Source organism: Periophthalmus magnuspinnatus, chromosome 18, assembly GCF_009829125.3.
Source record: "Periophthalmus magnuspinnatus isolate fPerMag1 chromosome 18, fPerMag1.2.pri, whole genome shotgun sequence".
NCBI lineage: Eukaryota > Metazoa > Chordata > Actinopteri > Gobiiformes > Gobiidae > Periophthalmus > Periophthalmus magnuspinnatus.
In genome coordinates this window covers 5,370,959-5,393,769 of record NC_047143.1, presented here as the reverse complement: position 1 = coordinate 5,393,769, position 22,811 = coordinate 5,370,959, and the positions used below count along the sequence as shown (strand labels likewise).

General features: G+C 41.5%; 1 protein-coding gene across 1 annotated transcript in view; it reads right to left on the bottom strand.

The window, feature by feature from the left end:
• Nucleotides 1–898: 898 nt before the first annotated feature.
• The window catches only part of htr2cl1 (5-hydroxytryptamine (serotonin) receptor 2C, G protein-coupled-like 1), a 39,743-nt gene continuing 17,830 nt past the window's right edge, over nucleotides 899–22,811 (bottom strand). The window contains exons 3-6 of the mRNA XM_033984106.1: nucleotides 14,410–14,573; nucleotides 12,029–12,173; nucleotides 2,938–3,179; nucleotides 899–1,477 (exon numbers count right to left, since the gene is read on the bottom strand). Coding sequence (XP_033839997.1) covers nucleotides 899–1,477; nucleotides 2,938–3,179; nucleotides 12,029–12,173; nucleotides 14,410–14,573 — 1,130 coding nt within the window. The remainder of the gene's footprint in view (nucleotides 1,478–2,937; nucleotides 3,180–12,028; nucleotides 12,174–14,409; nucleotides 14,574–22,811) is intronic.

The window sequence follows — 22,811 nt, the reverse complement described above, 5'->3', positions numbered from 1 at the left end:
TTTAAAGCTGCCATTTACAAGTTGATTCGATTGTCGCCAGTAGATACAAATGTGGATCCTGTGCCTGTAATTACATATGGTAGCTTTAACAAAACAAAGGTGTTATCATTTATTTTATAGTTTGATCATAACTATTGTGTAATTTAGACACGTTTTGGCCCTTGTTAACATTCCGGTTGCCTCCCAGGAAGTTAAAGAATAAACTTCACCAAAAAACAAAAAAAAACTAAGCAAGATTTTTTGTAAAACTTCAAATACACTGATGTAAACTATGCTTTAATAAAATGATCTAACCTAACCTAACCTGTCATGTGCACTTTAAACAGATGGCTGATTTGGGGACTTTAAATTTGCTTTGTTTTAGTTTCCACCTGACGTGTTTTGGACCCCAGGCCTGCGTCGCCCCTTTAAGCTCTTCAAAAATGACACTCCTGTTCTGTCTGTGACCACCGGGGGGCAGTGCCGTTCCACCGCACAGCAGAGGTCTTGTACATTCCTTCATATCCCTCTTTCTCTCTCGCCTCCTTCTCCTCTGTGAAAATCCATTTAGCATTTTTCCTGCTGGACTTTTCCATCTCCGTGCTCCCTCTTAAGTCTGAAAATGATTTTGGTTTGGTTTGCTGGGAGAAAGTCCACATGCAACTCACACTGGCATTGGGAGACTCGAACCGTTGACCTCTTGGTTGTAGTGCTCCTCCATTTCAGATCATTGTAATCCACCGCTGGATGACGGCAAGCGCTACAACATGCACTACACCTAAGCATGTTGACGTTTCTAATTCTAGATTCAAACTTTTGTCTAAAATCCGTCCTCAAAATGTTTAATTCTTACATTTAAAGCCATGTGATGTGTTTTTTCCAGAAATATTCCCCAAAAAAATTCCAAAAAATCGTCCAATCACACGGCGCTGGTGAGCTCTCTGGAGGCGGGGCTGGGTACGGTCAGTTCCCTGTGGGCGGGGCCGTAGCTGATGATCGACAGCTCGGGCTCCAGGTCCGTTTCGGCTTCAGTTTCCGAGAGAACTCCGATGTTTTGACATTCCGAAATGCTGACGCCTCCGAACTGCGTCCCATCGTCCGTGGTGTCCTCGGGATCCAACGCCAAGCGGCCGTTATTGCGCCCGTTCCTGCAGTTACTATTGCGGTCCACTCCTGACTTCGCGCCCATGAGCAAAGGCGTGACGGAGTGCGACGGGCAGGGGGGCGGGACCAAGAGCGTCTTTCCTCCCGCGCTATTGGCTCCCGCTCTGTACCGGCAGCAGATGTAGTTGGAGAAGGCCCTGCGGTAGGTCTTGTTGAACAGGGTGTAGACCAGAGGGTTGACCCCGGACGAGATGTACCCCACCCACACGAACACGTTGAGGAGGTCGTGGAGGAGAGACTCGTCGCACGAATCGCGACAAAGGACCGAGGTGACGTTTGTGATGAAGAAGGGACACCACATGATGAGGAAGAGGAAGAAGACGATCCCCAGAACCTGAAAGAAAACACGGAGGAGCGCAGTTATGGAGGGAATGTTGACTTTCACACCAACTAGACGTTTCTGGGAGCTCATTTTCAAAGTTCTAAAAGGGCCGCTCCAAGTTCAATGTATTTTAAAAGTAAAAAAAAAAAGAAAAAAATAATGAAATACTCAGTCAGATCAAAAACTGTGCCAACTATTCAACCTTCAAAACAGTGGTTTCTCTCTCCTTCTCCCCTCCCTCCCTCCCTGCCCACTGTTTTTCCTCCTCCCTCCCTCCCTCCCTTCCTCTCTCCTCTATTACTTTAGATGCTCTCTTCTCATTCTCATCACCTGCATCATGCCCTTGCGCCCACTGCTGGATCCCCCACCTGCTGCTCTCCCCTCACTCTCTCCCTCCTCTTCTTCCTCGGTCTCTGTCTCACTCTCTCTTCCTTCGACCAATCCCCCCTCCCTCTATCACTGCCTCCCCTCTCACCTTGGATGTCCTCTTGTCCTCCTTCCCCTCCCTCTCTCCCTCGCCTCCCCCTCTCTCTCCCTTCTCACTGTGGACACCCTCTTGCCCTCCTTTCCCTCTCTCCCTCCCTCCTTCACCGTGGATGCTCCACCCCAAATCCCTCTCTCCCTCCTTCCCTTCCTCCCTCCCCCTCGCCCCCCGCAATCCCCCTCTCACCGTAGATGCTCTCTTGCCCTCCCTCCCCTCTTTCTTTCTCCCTCTCCCTCCCTCTCTCTTTCCCCTTGGTTGGTCTCTTGCTCTTCCTCCCTCCTCTCTCCCTTTCTCCCCCTCTCTCCCTCCCCTCTCACTGTGGATGCTCTCTTGCCCTCCCCTCTCTCTCCCTCCCTCTCTTTCCTCCCTCTCCCCCTCCCTCTCTCTCCACTCTCACGGTGGACCTCCCTCATGTCCCTAGCTCCCTCTCTCTCTCCCCCCTCACCTTGGTCGCTCTCTTGCTCCCTCCCCTCCCCTCTCTCTCTACCTCCCTCTCTCTCCTACTCTCTCTCTCCCGCTCTCACTCTCTCTTCTCTCATCATGGATGCTCTCTTGCCCCCTCTCCCCCCTATGTCCGACTCTCTCTCTCCCCTCTCACCTTGGAAACGCTCTTGCCCTCCCTCTCCTCCCTCTGTCTCTCTCTCCCCTCTCACCGTGAATGCTCTCGCCCCCCCCCCACCCCTCTCTCTCTCTCATCATGGACGCTCTCTTGCCCCCCCATGTCTGACTCTCTCTCTCCCCTCTCATCATGGACGCTGTCTTGCCCTCCCCTTCCCCTCTCTCCCCCCTCCCCCTCTCCCCTCTCCCTCTCTCTCTCCCCTCTCATCATGGACGCTGTCTTGCCCTCCCCTCCCCTTCCCCTCTCTCCCCCTCCCCTCCCCCTCCCCTCCCCCTCTCCCCTCTCTCTCTCCCTTCTCATCATGGACGCTGTCTTGCCCTCCCCTTCCCCTCTCTCCCCTCTCTCCCCCTCTCTCTCTCCCCCTCTCACCTTGGACGCCCTCTTCTCGTTCTTGATCGCCTGCATCATCCCCTTGCGCCCGCTGCTGCCTCCCTCGCTGCTGCTGCCCCGCGGGTTCCCCCCGGCGGGTGAGGAGAGCTGGGACGCGCCCTCTGAGCTCGGGAGGACGCTGATGCTGTCTGCCACCGAGATGCTCCTCAGGATACTGCCCCCCTCCGACCCCCGCAGGCAGCCCAGGGTATTACGCCGGCTCTGGGGCAAAGGCCTCAGATCTGACACAACAGAGAGACAAAGAACGACATGAAACGTTAAAACTCTGAACCTGATGTATTCCCACAAATTTGAGCAAAATGTGTCCTGCCCTAGTACAGATATATTATATAAGCAGCTCTGGAGGTCAAACTGAGCTTTACTGTCACTTTAAAACTCCGCTTTGGTCTCGGAGAGTTGGAAAAAAAAAGCTTATAAACTCATCATGGTGAATAATCTGTCTGCTCTGAATGCACAAGGTGAGTGAGGAATGAACTAGTTGTTGTTTTTTATGTTTTAATACAGTAAAATGAGGTCCAGTGCCTTTAAATACATGTGTACAAAATCCAGTTTTCAATAAGAGAGACAAGATTAATCGACTAACTAATAATCGTAGTTGGATTTTGATAAAAAGTCAGTTTTGCAGAATGAAACAAGCGTAAATGAAACAAAATACATGTATTTTTATGACAAGGGGACGATATAACATGGGTAAAAGTCTATTTGGCGTAATATGTGTTCTTTGAGTCAACGTTCAGATTGCACACTGTCTTGGGGCCCGTTTCAGATTCTTTTTTTTGTCAAATCTGATTTATTTTGAGGATATTGTTCACATTGCAAATAAACTCTGGCTTAAATCAGTCATCAGTCCTGAAGTCCTCATGTGCAGATGTATTTTTAAATACATATTAGTGAGATTTTTGTCAATATCAATATATAATTATGTGAAATGTGTTTTTTTTTTTTTTGTTTTTTTAAATAGGCTTTTTGATCTTTTATGTCTGACTCACTTTCTTTCCTGTTAATAAACTTTTTTTTTTTTTTTTTTTTTTAACAATTTATTTATAAAGATTTTCATGTTGTGTATATGTATATATGTTTTTTTTTCTTTTTTTCTTTTCAAGTGAATCGGAAGCTTAAACAAAGCATTGAATTTATGATGGGGGTGAGATTTAATAAGTTTTCCTCTTTCCACTCCTTTTTGAGTTTATATAAGGATTAATTTGTGAAATATGCTTTAAGTGTACCCAATACATGTGCTCGAAATAAATAAATAAAACAAACAAATAAATAAATGTTATACAAAAACGCATTATGACAAAAGTTATACATAAACTTAACGTAGAACCTGACCCTCCCACACAGAAGACCCCAAAAATGTGACTAAATAAAATAAAACTGAATAGTAAGTAAATGATTAAAAAAAACATAAAAAAGCAATAAAAAGAAGCAAAATAGTTTTATAATAATCACATAATGATACAGGGCTTCCATCAAATTATTATATCCAATTTTTCTTTTGCATGTTTAAGAAGAAGAGTTGCCAGATTAAAAAAAACTGAAACAAAAAACTGGAACATCTGGAACATCCATTAAGATCGTGTCTGATTTTTTCCGTTTTCATAAAATATAGCATGTCTTTAATCCACTGTGAGTGTGATTTCATTTAGTCTTCGAGCGAGGAGTTTACGGTTGGCCACAAAAGTCATGTTGGTATTCGTCCAGGAGGTAAGGATTCAACATAACTCCAAAGTGAACCGTCACTGGATGAAGATCTAAAGAAAGCCTCAAAGTGCCTGACAACGTCTTGAACACTTGAGTCCAGAAAGAGACCGGTTTGGTACAGCTCCAGCTCCAGTGAAAGTGAAAGCCTGTACCTTCTGTTGTTTTACACCGTCACAGGTTGGATCGGTGTTGAGGAACCTAATCGCCAGTTTGTCTTTTCACTCGATGAACTATTTTAAACAGATTGATGAAGTGTGGACCCGTTTTGAAATGTTGTCCCAAACTTCAGCTGCTAAGTTTCCTCCTAAATCTTAATAATATCCAGGGATGTAGTATGTAAAGACGATAACGTGTTGTAAAGGGTTGATATCATCCCTTTAAATGACTTCAACTAATGATCAATGTCTTGTTGAGGAAGAAGAGCGAAGAACAGGATGTACTGCTTCCAAACAAAGTCACGGATCTCATCAATAAACTTTATTTAAAATCACATAAGTCACATCTTCGCTGCTGTTGTCTGGTTGACGTTTGAGTGTTTAAGTTAGTTGTTTTTTTTGGCATTTCCGGTGAAAACATATCGCAACTGTAGCATTTCAGAGCTGTAAAATCAGGTAAATCCGACTTGTGTTCACGCCGCAAAAGATCTGATTCAAATCTGAAGAAACTGGCCAAAAAATATCAGATTGGAGCGAAAAAATGAACGTAACTTTGGTCAGGTTTCACGCACCAGTACATTGATCTGTTTTGGGGAAGGTCGCCTATATTTCAGTTGAACACAGACAGCAAACAAAAAAAAAAAAAAAAAAGTTTTCTCTGGTGCGATAACCTTCACTTATCCTCCCCCCTCTCGTCACTCTGAGAGACGCCGCACTCGTGGGTGACAAAGCGCCCGTGGGTGAGTCTGGGTGATCATGTTTAACAAAGACTTTGACCTTTTACACTGACGCAAACAAGGCACCAAAGCTCTCCGGGATGATATCACATCTCTGCTTGCTCTGTGTGTTTTATATCGGGGTAATTACGTTGCGTATTTATACTTGGAAGCGGCATCACACTACGGGGGGGGACAACATGGATGTCTATGGTTACCTGTCCAGCCAGAACCACACGCTTTGACGAGACTTTACGAAGACGACTGGATCTAGAACTGTATCCAATCCAAGAAAACAAACATGGTGGCTTACGATACAAAAGAAAAAAACAAACAAAAGACGTCAGATCTACGGTCCGATTCCACACCCTTCTGGATTTAAACAGAATGTAGAAGAGATTGACGGGTCAGGCAACGTCTATGGACCAATGTTCAGCAGTTACCGTGGTGACACAACGCACACATTAGCAAACGCGGCGTGCAACAACGACAACTTCAACAAAAAATACAAAATTGATTAAAAAAACACATTTTCAGGAGCCTGTGATCAATACAAGAGTTCATGGTGCCATTTAGGTGTTTAATTTTCAACACAAACATGAAAGTAACTGAAATACTGCTGGCTAATGCTAGCTAGTTTGTGACCGCAATGTTACGTGTGAGAGACTTTAACAGCAAAAATCATCTCACCTGTTGTAATTCCAGCTAAGCCAGTTCTTTCTGGACAGATTGTGTTAAAACGAAGCTCAGATTAAAGTCTAACTTGAGTAACAGCGCTTCAGACTGAGCAGTGCCTACAGTTAGCTTCACTTAGCTTTGATTGCGGTCTGACTGTCACTGGCGGTCGCTGGCAGATATATTTGAATGTCATCTGCAAAACAATGGCCTGCAACGTTGTATTGTCTAAAAACATCACCATCACCACATCAGGGGGAACCAAAGCAAAGAGGAACGGGCCTAGTGTAGAGCCCTGGGGCACACCGGACTCACAGAGGAGCACTGTCCTAAGTTTGCAGAAAAGCTCTTTTTTGACAGATAGAAACCAAACCAAAAGAGTGCAGTACCCTTAATGTCCACACATGTCTCCAGGTGGGACAGATACAGTAGATGCTGTGATCCACCGTGTTGAAGGCATCTGATAAACCTAAACGTAAAAGAACTGCGGATTTCCGACAGTTAAAAGTATGTCATTAAAATCATTTAAAAGAGCTTCAGTATAGGCTGGGATTGAAAACCAGATTGCAGTTTTTCACCAAGTTCCTTCAGATCAAGGTAAGCCTGCAGTTGGTCATATGCAACCTTTCATTTTCAACCTTTCATTTTCATGTATTTATTCATTTTGTGCACATGTGTCAGGTAAACTTAAAGCACATTTCACAGATTTGTTCGTATTCAAGCTCAAAAAGGAGTGGGAAGAAGAAAACGTATTAAATCCCACCCGTATACCTTCTCTAAACTAAGACCTTTGAGATGGGTCTAAAGATAGAAAGAATTTTGGGTTAAGATCTCACTCCCTCTCCTTCCCTTTCTCTCTCTCCCTTCCTCCCTCTTTCTGTCTCTCTCTTCCTCTCTCTCTGTCTTTCTCTCTCTCCCTCTGCCTTTCTATCTCTCTCTCATACTCTCCATCTCTTTCTGTCTCTCCCTCCTTCTCTCTCTCTTTCTGTTTCTCTTTCCGTCTCTCTCTCCTTCTCTCTCTCTTTCTGTTTCTCTTTCTGTCTCTATCTCCTCTCTCTCTTTCTCTCTCTCCCTCTGCCTTTCTATCTCTCTCTCATATTCTCCATCTCTCTCTCTTTCTGTTTCTCTTTCTATCTCTCTCTCCTTCTCTCTCTGTCTGTCTGTGTCTGTGTGTGTCTCTTTGTCTCTCTCTCTCCTTCTCTCTCTCTCTGTGTCTCTCTCTCTCTGTCTCTCTCTCTCCTTCTCTCTCTGTCTCTCTCTTTGTCTCTCCCTCTCCTTCTCTCTCTCTCATATCCCTCCTTTTCTCACACAGACCTTAACATTTTCTCACATTTCTCTCTCGTTTAAACTCTCTCAAAGTTCAAACCTTCGTACCTTTGAACGTTTCATCGACATCGTGGGTTTCGTCGTGGAGAAAACTCACAAACACACAGCACTTCAGAGTCACCCCGCGCACAGTAATGCTACGTTCACTTCTGCTTGTCATGTGCTCAAATTGTTTTCGCGCTAACTCCCATCGACTACAACCGGACAAGAACGTTTTCCTTTTGCACCGCGGCGTCGGGATTAACCGCAGAATCAAATCTCAGAGCAGGAGCAAAAGTTAATTGAATTTTGAGTTAAAGACGCAGCCGCACTTATCAGATCGGCAGCGGGTCAGAGCGTTATTGAAGACACAGATGAGAAATGGCGTTTGCGTTTTCATCTCCAGAGACGCGGCGGTTCAATTTGGGGAGAGCGTTTGTGGAGATTTGTGATTAAAACCAGAGAAAAGTAAATAAAATCATAAGCCGACACCAGAAACGTATCGGAAACGTTTCAAATTCATGATCACAGTCGTGGCGGCTTAGGTGGTCGAGCAGACGCCGTATAACCACACAGTAACATGATAATACTACATGACAAATATGAAGTATTACGGTATAGTTTTAAAGTTCTATCATCTTAGGGGCTGTACACAAACATGAGGAATTCTATTGTTTGCTTCCTGACACAAAAATAAGTGTAATCTTAAAGTTCTTGTACCTGATTTGTCCCATGAATCAATGAATTATGGGCTCGACACACAGGGAGCGACTAACGACACTCATCGCAAAGGCTTTAAAATAAAACACACAGGCAGCGACAAACTGCAGCGACTAGCGGCAGTTTGTCACGTCGCGCTCTGTTTCAGAGCAGATCGAGCCTCCTACACGTCTGATTGGCTGTTTATTTGGAGGGAATTTTGAGGTTAATAGCGGTAGATGGGAAAAAGACGCTAAAATGAAATCTCGTAAAGTTTTGCTTCATTTGACTAAAATATTACAATTGGTTGCACTCTACAAAACAAAAACAAAAAAGCGATCCTGGGTCCACCCTATTCTGCAGCTAATTCTGTTTAATGTAAAAACCTTAAATAAATATATATTTTTTTTATGTTGAATCCGTCTTTAATACATTTGGTTATTAGCCTCCATATGTCAAAAAGAATTGGGAAATCCGACACCGTGAGTCTAATTTTCTCCTCCATGATGTTTCTGAAGTGGACAGTGCATTGGCTCGTCAATCAAACTCTCACTGATTGGCTGTTGTGCGACAGCGATAAAAGTAGAACATTTTTCAACTTTCATTAGTCGCATCGCAGGCCCGCATGTGCACATCGACATGCACGAGCACGAGGTTTTCACGTGCACGACTTTCGCTTGTCGCGGAGGTGAGAGAGACGAGCGATTTTCACAGTGTCGCACACTGGAGAGCGAGCGACGTCGCTCCCCGTGTGTCGAGCCCATTAATCTATTTTATTCTTGTGTCTTGCATACAAAAAATGCTGAACCCTTATAAAACACCAACAAAATACAACAACATACAATAAAACACCAACCAAATACAACAAAATACAATAAAACACCAACAAAATACAATAAAACACCAACAAAATACAATAAAACACCAACAAAATACAATAAAACACCAACAAAATACAACAAAATACAATAAAACACTAACAAAATACAATAAAACACCAACAAAATACAATAAAACACCAACAAAATACAACAAAATACAATAAAACACCAACAAAATACAATAAAACACTAACAAAATACAATAAAACACCAACAAAATACAATAAAACACCAACAAAATACAACAAAATACAATAAAACACTAACAAAATACAATAAAACACCAACAAAATACAATAAAACACCAACAAAATACAATAAAACACCAACAAAATACAATAAAACACCAACAAAATACAATAAAACACCAACAAAATACAATAAAACACCAACAAAACACTAACAAAATACAATAAAACACTAACAAAATACAATAAAACACCAACAAAATACAATAAAACACCAACAAAATATAACAAAATACAATAAAACACCAACAAAATACAACAAAACACCAACAAAATACAACAAAATACAATAAAACACCAACAAAATACAATAAAACACCAACAAAATACAACAAAACACCAACAAAATACAACAAAATACAATAAAACACTAACAAAATACAATAAAACACCAACAAAATACAATAAAACACCAACAAAATACAATAAAACACCAACAAAATACAATAAAACACCAACAAAATACAATAAAACACCAACAAAATACAACAAAATACAATAAAACACTAACAAAATACAATAAAACACCAACAAAATACAATGAAACACCAACAAAATACAACAAAATACAATAAAACACTAACAAAATACAATAAAACACCAACAAAATACAATAAAACACCAACAAAATACAACAAAATACAATAAAACACCAACAAAATACAACAAAACACCAACAAAATACAATAAAACACTAACAAAATACAATAAAACACCAACAAAATACAATAAAACACCAACAAAATACAACAAAATACAATAAAACACCAACAAAATACAATAAAACACCAACAAAATACAATAAAACACCAACAAAATACAATAAAACACCAACAAAATACAACAAAACACCAACAAATTACAATAAAACACCAACAAAATACAATAAAATGGGAATGGGCACTGGGTGAACATTTTATCAAATAAAGCCGCGGCGTCAAGCTCAATTTCACATCAGCAAAAATGGTTGCGCTCAAATTTGCATAGGTGTAAAAAATATGACTGTGTAACTGCGTACTCCTCATAGACTGACCAATCAATCAATCAATCAATCAATCAAACTTTATTTCTATAGCACCTTCCAACAACTAAAGCTGCCCAAAGTGCTGTACAACATTAAAAACACGATTAAAAACAATAAACATCATACAAATCACCATTTTGACATTTTAAGACAGTCATACGTTTTAATTTACCTTATCACGGGCCACATAAAATGATGTGGCGGGCCGTATTTGGCCCCCGGGCCTTGAGTTTGACACATGTGACATAAAAGATTTCTAAATTCATAATAAAATGGACAATACAACAAAAAATTTGCTCTTTTTTTTGCACTTCTCCCAACTCACATAAACCACAAGGTCTTTTTGCTTCAGGGGCTTGAGAAAACCTTCCTGTTTTTAAGACATGTACAATATTTGAGCAAAAAGTACAGATGCAGTATTGTAGAAGCAGCTCCAAGTATTGTCAGTAATCAGGAAGTGTGTGTTAGTATGCTAGCTGCTGCTGACTTCACTGTCACGGCAAAACTCTACTCTGGTTTCTGAACTGTATAAAAAGTGCTTATAAACTCATCACCGTGAATAATTAGGATGGTAAATGAAGAATAACTTTAGACTGCGGAGTAGTTGAGTTTATCACGTTTTTAAGAGTAAAACTCAGATCAGTTGGTGGTTGAAATCCAGCTCTGATTTGTAAAGTATGTTGTTGTGTCTTTGAGCAAAACACCTGAGCAACTCCCTGCTTCTCCGTGACGATGCTCTTGTTTATCCCGGGACGTCCCACGGCATTAAACTCGTCTCTCAGTTTTTATTTGTTTGAACAGGTTTTGTTGTTGGACGAGTGCAACAAAAACTTTAAAAAACTGAACTTTTAATCACTTTTAGTTGTTTTTATTGTTTTCTGTCTCGTAAACATCGAGTGGGTTTGGATTTGAATGTAGATAAATGAATTATTAAAGAGCATATGACACGTTTTTATGTTTTTATAACTATGACCAACGGTGTAACGTAAAGTAAAAGTAGTAACGTACGATACTTAAGTACATTTTACAGTAGATACTTTTTACTTTTACTTCACTAAATTTGAGAGCAGTGTCTGTACTTTCTGTTTTTGTTTGAAACCTGCAGAAAAGTATCGGGTTTATTATTATTATTATTTTTTATCAAGTTCATTTGAGCAAAAATATAACAAAAAAATAAACAAAAACAGCTACAAAAAAAGATAAATTCTGTTGTTTCTTTATCAAAATCACTACTTAAATACTTTTACTTTTTCATGTGACTTTTACTTGAGTATTTTTTTGCTATAGGATCTGCACTTTCACTTAAGTAACAAAATATTTATCATAGTTTTACATCAGTTAAGAGGCAGTTTGTGGGGAAAAAATGTATTATTTTTAAAGTATTATGTAATTTAGACACATTTTGACCCTTGTTGACAATACGGTTGCTAGGTAACAGTTATGAAATGACCTCTACATGTGTCATATCTGCTACAGGAAGTCAAATTATAATCTTCAAACCAAAAAAATAAAAAAATCTGGAAGGTTTTTAGTCAAATGAGGGTATGTATGTTTTAGTGAAATTTAAGTGTGATTTAACCCTTTGTCTATTGTCTATATTCTGCAAAAAAATTGATGTTCCTTGAATGGACAGGAGGAGGAGGAGGAGGAGGAGGAGGAGTACCTTCTGGGGGGGCGAGCGTGTTGATCTGCGGGATGGAGAAAGTGGGAGGGGGCTGCAGGCCGGAGGTCAAGGTCGTCTGGTGCAGAGGCTGCTGGGAGGAGCTGCGAGTCTCGGACAAGAAGACTGTGGCCTGTCTCTGGAGCACCTGAGGAGGAAGAGGAGGAGAGAGGAGAGGAGGAAGAGGAGGAGAGAGAAGGAGAGAGAGAGAGGGAGGAGGAAGAGGAGGGAGAAGAGGATAAGAAAGACGATCAGTACAAGCGTTCATGGTCCTTTTAAGGTGTTTGATTTTCAGCTAAAAAGGTCAGAGTGACAAAAAAAACAAAAAAAACAACGCTGGCTAATGCTAATGCTAATGCTAGCTGGCCTGTGACTTTAATGTTTTTTGAGAGTTACTTGTTTTTTGAGAGTTACTTGTTTAACAGCACAAATCTGCTCACCTGGTGCAGTTCCAGATAAACCAGCTCTTCTTGGTCAGATTGTGTTAAAACAAACATGAGGTTAAAATCTAATTTCAGTAACAGAGCCTCAGACAAAGCAGTGCCCACAGTTAGCATAACCCCCCACAGGGAATGTTCATGATGTCAGCTGCAAAATATCAATAGTACCTGTATTGCACAGTACCTGTATTGTGTAGTACCTGTATACTGCAGTACCTGTATGCTGCAGTACCTGTACACTGCAGTACCTGTATACTGTATTACATGTATATTGCAGTACCTGTATATATTAGTACTAGTATATAGTAGTACCTGTATACTGTAGTACCTGTATGCAGTAGTACCTGTATACTGCAGTACCTGTAAGCAGTAGTACCTGTATACTGTAGTACCTGTATATTGCAGTACCTGTATATAGTAGTACCTGTATGCTGCAGTACCTGTATACTGTATTACCTGTATATTGCAGTACCTGTATATATTAGTACTAGTATATATTAGTACCTGTATACTGTAGCACCTGTATGCAGTAGTACCTGTATACTGCAGTACCTGTATGCAGTAGTACCTGTATACTGCAGTACCTGTATGCAGTAGTACCTGTATACTGTAGTACTTGTATACTGCAGTACCTGTATACTGCAGTACCTGTATACTGTAGTACCTGTATACTGCAGTACCTGTATACTGTAGTACCTGTATACTGCAGTACCTGTATACTGCAGTACCTGTATACTGCAGTACCTGTATACTGTAGTACCTGTATACTGTAGTACCTGTATACTGCAGTACCTGTATACTGCAGTACCTGTATACTGTAGTACCTGTATACTGTAGTACCTGTATACTGCAGTACCTGTATACTGTAGTACCTGTATACTGTAGTACCTGTATATTGCAGTACCTGTATATAGTAGTACCTGTATACTGTAGTACCTGTATACTGCAGTACCTGTATACTGTAGTACCTGTATACTGCAGTACCTGTATACTGCAGTACCTGTATACTGCAGTACCTGTATACTGTAGTACCTGTATACTGTAGTACCTGTATACTGCAGTACCTGTATACTGCAGTACCTGTATACTGTAGTACCTGTATACTGTAGTACCTGTATACTGCAGTACCTGTATACTGTAGTACCTGTATACTGTATTACCTGTATATTGCAGTACCTGTATATATTAGTACTAGTATATATTAGTACCTGTATACTGTAGCACCTGTATGCAGTAGTACCTGTATACTGCAGTACCTGTATGCAGTAGTACCTGTATACTGCAGTACCTGTATGCAGTAGTACCTGTATACTGTAGTACTTGTATACTGCAGTACCTGTATACTGCAGTACCTGTATACTGTAGTACCTGTATACTGCAGTACCTGTATACTGTAGTACCTGTATACTGCAGTACCTGTATACTGCAGTACCTGTATACTGTAGTACCTGTATACTGTAGTACCTGTATACTGCAGTACCTGTATACTGCAGTACCTGTATACTGCAGTACCTGTATACTGCAGTACCTGTATACTGCAGTACCTGTATACTGCAGTACCTGTATACTGTAGTACCTGTATGCAGTAGTACCTGTATACTGCAGTACCTGTATACTGTAGTACCTGTATACTGCAGTACCTGTATACTGCAGTACCTGTATACTGCAGTACTTGTATACTGCAGTACCTGTATACTGCAGTACCTGTATACTGCAGTACCTGTATACTGTAGTACCTGTATACTGCAGTACCTGTATACTGTAGTACCTGTATGCAGTAGTACCTGTATACTGCAGTACCTGTATACTGTAGTACCTGTATACTGTAGTACCTGTATACTGTAGTACCTGTATACTGCAGTACCTGTATACTGTAGTACCTGTATACTGTAGTACCTGTATACTGTAGTACCTGTATACTGCAGTACCTGTATACTGTAGTACCTGTATTGTGAGGCAGTAGGTGACCACCATGATGACCAGGGGGATGAAGAAGGCGACGAAGGAGCCGATGAGCATGAACCTCTCCTCGTTCAGGACACAGCTCCCGTTCACAAACACTTTGTCCTCGTTATGAAGCCCAATCACCGGGATCGGCATGGACACTCCTGAAGACACGAGGACACGGACTGTTAGAGGCACGGGACTAAACCAGGACTAAACCAGGACTGAACCAGGACTAAACCAGGACTAAACCAGGACTAAACCAAGACTGGAACAGGACTAAACCAGGACTAAACCAGGAATGGAACAGGACTAAACCAGGACTAAACCAGGAATGGAACAGGACTAAACCAGGACTAAACCAGGACTAAACCAAGACTGGAACAGGACTAAACCAGGACTAAACCAAGACTGGAACAGGACTAAACCAGGACTAAACCAGGACTGGAACAGGACTAAACCAGGACTGGAACAGGACTAAACCAGGACTAAACTAGGACTGGAACAGGACTAAACCAGGACTGGAACAGGACTGGAACAGGACTAAACCAGGACTGGAACAGGACTAAACCAGGACTGGAACAGGACTAAACCAGGACTGGAACAGGACTAAACCAGGACTAAACTAGGACTGGAACAGGACTAAACCAGGACTGGAACAGGACTGGAACAGGACTAAACCAGGACTGGAACAGGACTAAACCAGGACTAAACCAGGACTGGAACAAGACTAAACCAGGACTGGAACAGGACTAAACCAGGACTGGAACAGGACTGGAACAGGACTAAACCAGGACTAAACCAGGAATGGAACAGGACTAAACCAGGACTGGAACAGGAGTAAACCAGGACTAAACCAGGACTAAACCAGGAATGGAACAGGACTAAACCAGGACTGGAACAGGAGTAAACCAGGACTAAACCAGGACTAAACCAGGACTAAACCAGGACTGGAACTGTGTAAATCAAAAAAGCGGAGAAAAAAAATAAAAAAATAAAATCCCAATCGCTTCATAAAGTGGTGCGAGCTCAAAGACATAAGCATGTGGACACATGAGCCTCCATCAGTGACGTTTATCAGATACGATCAGGTCAGCGTTATTTTGTGTTTGTCTGGGCTTTTTGTGGTGGTGTTTCTGCCTGCGTCTGTGTTCTCTCTCCATCAGCTCAGTGTCGTCCCTCCACACTTTATACTGTGAAACCATGAGTCAGGAACATGTTTAGTTTGAACTTTAGCCCCGCACACTCAGTCCTTTTAGCCAGCTGTTTCTTTATGGTTCTCAAATCTCTGCTAGTACTTGGGTTATTGTCACTCTTGAAAATGCACCATGACACACTGGAAAAAAAGGTTTAATTCAAAGTTTATATAAAAATATTTTACATGTAAATGTGTCTTAATTAATCTGGATTAATTCATCTTAATTTGGACCAGCACCAAAGTCCATCTCTGTGTCATATGAACCATCTCACACTCACACAGTCCCAGTTTAGTCCTGGTTTAGCCCCAGTTTAGTCCTGGTTTAATCTTGGTTCAGCCCTGGTTAAGTCCTGGTTTAGTCCTGGTTTAGCCCTGGCTTAATCTTGGTTCAGTCCTGGGTCAGCACTAGTTTAGTCCTAGTTTAGTCCAGTTTAGTCCAGGTTTAGCCCTAGTTTATCCCCGGTTTAGTCCCAGTTTAGTCCTGGTTTAGCCCTGGTGTAGTGCTGGTTTAGTCTTGGTTTAGTCCTGGTTTAGGCCTGGTTAAGTCCTGGTTTAGCTCTGGTTCAGCCCTGATTTAATTCTGGTTTAGCCCTAGTTTAATCTTGGTTCAGCCCTGGTTAAGTCCTGGTTTAGTCCTGGTTTAGCTCTCGTTTAGCCCTGATTTAATCCTGGTTTAGTCCTGGTTTAGCCCTGGTTTAGTCCTGGTTTAGCCCTGACTTAATCTTGGTTCAGCCCTGGTTTAGTCCTGGTTTAGTCCTGGTTTAGTCCTGGTTTAGTCCTGGTTTAGTCCCGGTTTAGCCCCGGTTTAGCCCCGGTTTAGTCCTGGTTTAGTCCCGGTTTAGCCCCGGTTTAGCCCCGGTTTAGTCCTGGTTTAGTCCTGGTTTAGTCCTGGTTCAGCCCTGGTTTAGTCCTGTTTTTTTGCATATTTCATGGCTCAGTATGATATAACCAACAGGGAAAAGTGGATCCATCTTTGAAAAGCACATTCACTCACTCACTCACTCAGTCAGTCAGTTTGCTTTTCTGTCACACAGAAAGAATAAGATAACAGGAGGAGTAGAGGGTGGAGGAAAGAGGAGGGAGAGAGAGAAACGGAGGAGAGAAAGAAGGAGAAGAAGAGAGGGATTAGGAGGAGGAGAGGGAGACATGGAGATAGAATGGAGTACTTTGTTTTTCTATCTCAAACAGGTAAAGTCGCTAACGGGAGGCTTCACCGCTCGTCCAGGGCCATTGATCGTGTAAGTCCTTTAATCACAGCACCGCAGAAGAAAGAGAGAGAGATAGAGGGATGGAGAGAGGAACGAGGGAGGGAGGAAAGGGAGAAAGGAGAGGGAGAGATGGAGGGAGGGAGGGAGGAGGAGAAGAGGGGGGAGTTCAGACGGACGTGATCGAACCAGGGATTTCTGAAGAGGCTGAGTAAAGACAAACAGAGAGATAGAGAGATCGAGCGGAAGAAGGGGACAGAAAAAATGGAGGATGTAGAGAAAAAGAGAAGAGAGGAGGAGGAGGAGAGAGGCAGGTCGATAGATTTCTATAGAAGATAAAACGGCGTTACATTTGTGTGATCATGGTGTTTGAACACACAAATAACAGAGAAGCATCTAAGACTCGGACGTATGTGTTCGGAAAATAAATGAACCGTTTATTTACACCGTCTCTGAGTGATTCCATGGAAACAGAAAGTTAAAACCATACTTTGGAACACTCTCCATGGAGATTTTGCCTGGATTGTGACGTCATAGGTAAAGCTCAGAACATTCCTGTGCAGTTTTTAAGTCCATAAACCATCGCCTCTTCACTTTGCACATGTTCATTCCATATGCTGAGTGATTTCATGGAAAGTGAAAGTTAAAATCATACTTCGGAACATTCTCTATAGAGATTTTGCTTAAATTGTGATGTCATAGGTAAAGCTCAGAACCTCTTCTGTGCAGTTTTTAAGTCCATAAACCATCACCTGTTGACTTTGCACATGTTCATTCCATTTGCTGAGCGATTCCATAGAAACAGAAAGTTAAAACTATACTTCGCAACATTCTACATGGAGATTTTTCCCGGATTGTGACGTCATAGGTAAAACTCAGAACTTATCCTGTGCAGTTTTTAAGTCCATAAACCATCGCCTGTTTACTTTGCACATGTTCATTCCCTTCGCTGACTGCAGAGGGAGCTCATTAGAAACGGAGGCAATGTTTATAAAGTGTATTTTCCATAAACAAACGCAATTTTAAGTCGGAAAATGTCAAATTATTACCCCATTAAAGCCCAAAGAATGTATCATAATATTGTTTGTTGTGTTTTGTTTCATTCACACACGTTTAACATGCAAGCCCTGCATATTTAGGCTGAGTTCTTCTCTAAAACTGAAAACATTGGGTTCCACCTTGTGATGTCATCATGTGGTGATACAGGAAGTGCTCTAGTGTTTGTGTTTTTAAACTATACACCTTCATCACAATCATTTCAGCCCTGGAATTGCAAATCTCAACTGAACTAAAAGTAAAAAGTAGTTGTTAACTTGAAAACTACCTCTTTATGACATCACAAGGTGGAACAGAGCGTTTTGAGCTTTGGAGATGTAACAGACTAATAATAAAGTGTGACTCAAACATGTGATAGTAAATAAAAATAAAACACACAAATCTCCAGGTCTGTTTTTGAGGCGGTAACAGCATTATAACGGTTTAAATCTCACACGAGTCAGTTTTGCGTAATATAGGACCTTTAAAGTACTCACATGTGATATTCGAACAGTTTGGAGGTCAAATTGTGAATGAATCTTTCCACTGCTCTGCCTCCTCCAAAACATCCTGTTCTTTCAGAAATACAACTGTACTACCGCCCACACACTGTAAAAAATGCACTGACCGCTTCTGATTATGCAATGCTCTGATGGGTTCGAGCATCTAACACAGAAACTACCAATCAGATCTATGTCCAAACACAGAGCTGGGTACTACTTAGCTACTTTACGTGAGTACTTTTGAATATACTTAAAGAACTGTATGTACTTGATCTGTCTGTGTCTCCAAATACAGGGTAAACGTGTCCAAATCATAGATAAAAAAGTGGACTAAGTAAGTGTGACGTCACCCGTAGCATTCGCCTCCAGTCAAATGATGCTCGTTGAAGCTAGCGGTTATAAAGAGCTAACTTCCATATTTGGAATCCCGACAGTGAGCGTCATAGCAACCAAAGAGCCAATCCGGAAAGAGGTTGTTGAATTTAACCCCCCCTTCCCGCTCGTACCGCTGGTTTAGCAAGGAGCAGGCGCGATCCAACCTGCTGCTAACGCTACAGGGAGCAACCTCGGGGAACAAAGGCACCTGATTTGCTTGTTATTAATGAGTATATCTTGATTTACGAGAAAAAAACGTCAAATAAAAACACGAGGATCACGTAGCGCGGGTTAATACGAACATTTTAAGACCAAAATGACGAGTCTGACAGCAGCAGTTACAGATAAACGGATGACATTTGTTCAATAGAAAGTGAATTGGAGCCAGAGTCCAAACAGGAAGCGCGCACATGCTCACTTCCTGTTTGTAACGCGCCGCTAGCAGGTTAGCTACGTCCATTTATACATACAGTCTGTGTTTCAAATCAAATATAGGTTTTACTGATAATAACTGTAACACTGATTTAGTCTTTACTACAAAACATCGGATACTTATTTATGTTATAATTTGGTGTTTTGGTTGTCAAGACGATTATCCAATCAGGAAGCAGGAGTCTCCCGTGAGTCCTTATTATGTTTTGCTAGTTTCTCTCCCCACCTCTGCACATAACCATAGAAAGACCAATAATGCCCTGACAGACAGTAATAATGTGAATGTGTATCTCTATTTAATATCTTTCTGTTTTTGTTTTAAGGCCATAAAGTGCAATTAACTCAGCGGAGATATCATCACCCACTCTTCCTCTTCCTCCTCCTCCTCCTCCTCCTCCTCCTCCTCCTGATACTGCTGGTTTTAATATCAACTCTTTAATATCCGATGAAGATAATAAGTGCAGTTTAAACCTTTCAGCTCTTTCAAACACTACGGCTTTATCCTGTGTAGTTTTTTAGATGAAGATAGTATGTAAGTACAACTGACATAAGGATGTAGTAGTAGTAGTAGTGGTGGTAGTAGTAGTAGTAGTAATAGTAAAAGCAGCAGTAGTGGTATTGGTGGTAGCAGTAGTATTAGTTGTGGTAATAGTGGTAGCAGAGTTAGAACTAGTAGTAGTATAATAGTACTACTTGAATACTAGAAGCCTAAATACGCAAAAATTATGAGGCAGTAGTAATAGTGGTAGTAGTAGTAGCAGTAGTAATAAAAGTAGTAGTAGTGGTGGTGGTGGTAGTAGTAATAGTAGTAGCAGTAGTATTAGTAATAGTAGTAGTGGTAGTAGCAGTAGTAGTATTAGTAGTACTAATAGTAGTTGTACTAGTAGCATTAGTAGTAGCAGTAGTAGCAGCAGTAGTAGCAGTATTATTATTATTATTATTATTATTATTATTAGTAGTAGTAGTAGTAGTAGTAGTAGTAGTAGTAGTAGTAGTAGTGGTGGTGATGGTGGTGGCAGTATTAGTTGCAGTAGTAGTAGTAGTAGTAGTGGTGGTGGTAGCAGTGTTGGTAGTAGCTGTTGTAGTAAGCTACTGCAAAAGTAGTACCAATAGCTTACTACAAGCAGTAGTAGTAGTATAGTACTAATACTTGAATACTAGAAGTGTCATGATGCCTGCATTATCTGTCTCCCTGTGTGCTCTCCCCCTCCCCTGCCTGAATCTGGAGCTGGGTGGAGTTCCTACGCCTCCTGCGCGCACCTGGAGCGCATCAGCATAATTACCACCACCTGCTGCCGAGTATATGAGGGCTCGGCAGAAGACACTCGGTGCCAGATCGTCCCTGTGTCCAACGTGAATGCTCCAGCTTAGTTTTTGTATTTTGGTGCCTGCTTGTTCGACTCTCATTGGATTTTTGCTACTTCCCAGATTCCTGCTCCCACTCGTTCCTGCTCTTGACTCTGCGATCCAGCTCCAGTACAGTCCACCCCTTGTCTTTGCTTCCTGTCCTGTCTTGGTCTCCGGCTTGCTTCCCGTCTCCTGCCCTGGCTCCCGCTCTTTGGATTACCCCTGCTCGGTCCTCCCTGGTCTCGTTCACGGTCCCGTCTTGCTCCGGTCTTGGCTGTCTCCGTTCCCGCTCTGGACTACCCCTGCTCGGCTCGTCCTGGTCCCGTTCCCGATCCAGTCCTCGTTCCGGTCCTGGCTTTCCCCGTTCCCGCTCTACACAACGCCTGCCTGGTTCGCCTCCTGCTCCCGGCGTGTGCTAAATGAACTATTGAAAACTGTTTTTTGCACAAACTGTAAATCTGCCCCGAGTCTGCACTCCTTGGTCCACACCTGCACCGGACGTTACGACGCCTGAATACTCAAAAATGATGTGGCAGTAGTAGTAGCAGTATAGCAACTGCAGTAGTAGTAGAATGATTGGTAGTAAGCACACAAGTAGAAGTAACAAATAGCAGTAATAGTATGGATTTTAGTAGTAGTAGTAGTAGTAATATTACTAGAAAGGGTAGTATGGGAAGTAGTAGATACAGTTGAAGCCCAAATACTAAATAAACATGTGGCAGTATAGTAGTGGTAGTAGTAGTGAAACAGTAGTAGTATGATTGATAGTAAGCGATATAGTAGAAGCGATATAAATAGTACTAATTCTAAAAGTTGTAGATGTAGTAGTCACAAAAGTACTCATAGTAGTAGTAGTAGTAGCAGTAGTACCTGTAGGGGAACAGACCCAATCACGACCGCACTGCCTTTATTTTTCCCAAACCGCCGTGTTTCTGTGCAAACATTTTCACTCGTCCTCGTCTGACCCTGAGCTTAATCCGCTCTGGGCTGGAGCTTTATAACAGGCGTTTCCGACAGTCCCTAAACACACCACACACAGACCTTTCACAACCAGCAGGGGGCCCCTCTAGTCATTAGGAATGTCTCTGACACCACAGGCCCCTGGGTTTGGGCCCCGAGACAGAGAAGATCAGAAGATGCAAACAAAACAGAAAATAAATCCTAAAATATGTAAATGTTCTAATGTTTTATCTTCATTTAAGGCTCAGGACACAATTTTTTCCATGTATTTGAGCAAAATGTGTGTCGCCCCAGTACAGATATAAGGTTTAAGCAGCTCCTGAGGTCAAAATAAGTCCACTGTGTCCTGTCTGCAACTAATTATAAAGAGTTTTTATTGTCCATAAACCAGGAGGTAACACTGGTGCGATGTTAGCATGCTAGTTGTAATGGCAACATGCTTATAAATTCATTGCGGTGAATAATTAGGATGTTCTCTAAACATAAGGTGAGTGAGGAATTAATTTAGACCACTGCAAAATATTTAAAATAAAAAAATAAATAAATACATAAGATAATAGATAAAACAGAGATAAAATATAAAAATAAATAAATACATAAATAAACAAATAATAAAATAAAATAAAAACAATAAAATAAAATAAAAAAACAATACAATAAAATAAAAAATAAAATAAAATAAAATAAAAAAATAAACAAAAACAAAATAAAAGAAAAAAATTAAATTAAATTAAAGCCGCAAGCGGCATCGAACGGCCCTCGCGGGCCGCCATTTGTCCCTTTTTTATTGGGGCTTTGGACTCCATTTGGTACCAAACAAGTGAAAAGACATCGGAAGTGCTGATGCACAACATGGCAAAATTTGGTTTTTCCAGGCATCGCCATGGCAACACCGTGCAAAATACAAACTTGGCCCCCCTGGACTTTTTTGTTGGGGACGACCTGAAGAATCACTGTGCCAAATTTTGTGTTCATCATTGACGGTAATAAGTCGTTATAAGACTTTGAAATGTACGAAAATTTGGAAATTTTCCCATTAGGATAACATGGGCGCTTTCGCGCATCGCCATGGCAACCCAGTGAAAAATATGACTTGGGTCTGATAGACTTGTCCATTTGTCCATACAAATATATTAGATGTTCTGTAGGGGGCGCTGTCGCGCCAAATTTATTTCTTTCACAAACATTAGAATTAGGCCCCAAAGTTTTACAACTGATTCGAATTTGAGCAAAATCGGACTTTGCATGAGCAAACGGGAGCAAATTTTGACTTTTGAAAATTCGCCACACGGAAACCGTAAAAGGGATCATCATAAATTGGATAACTTTTGATGCCCCACTTGTCTA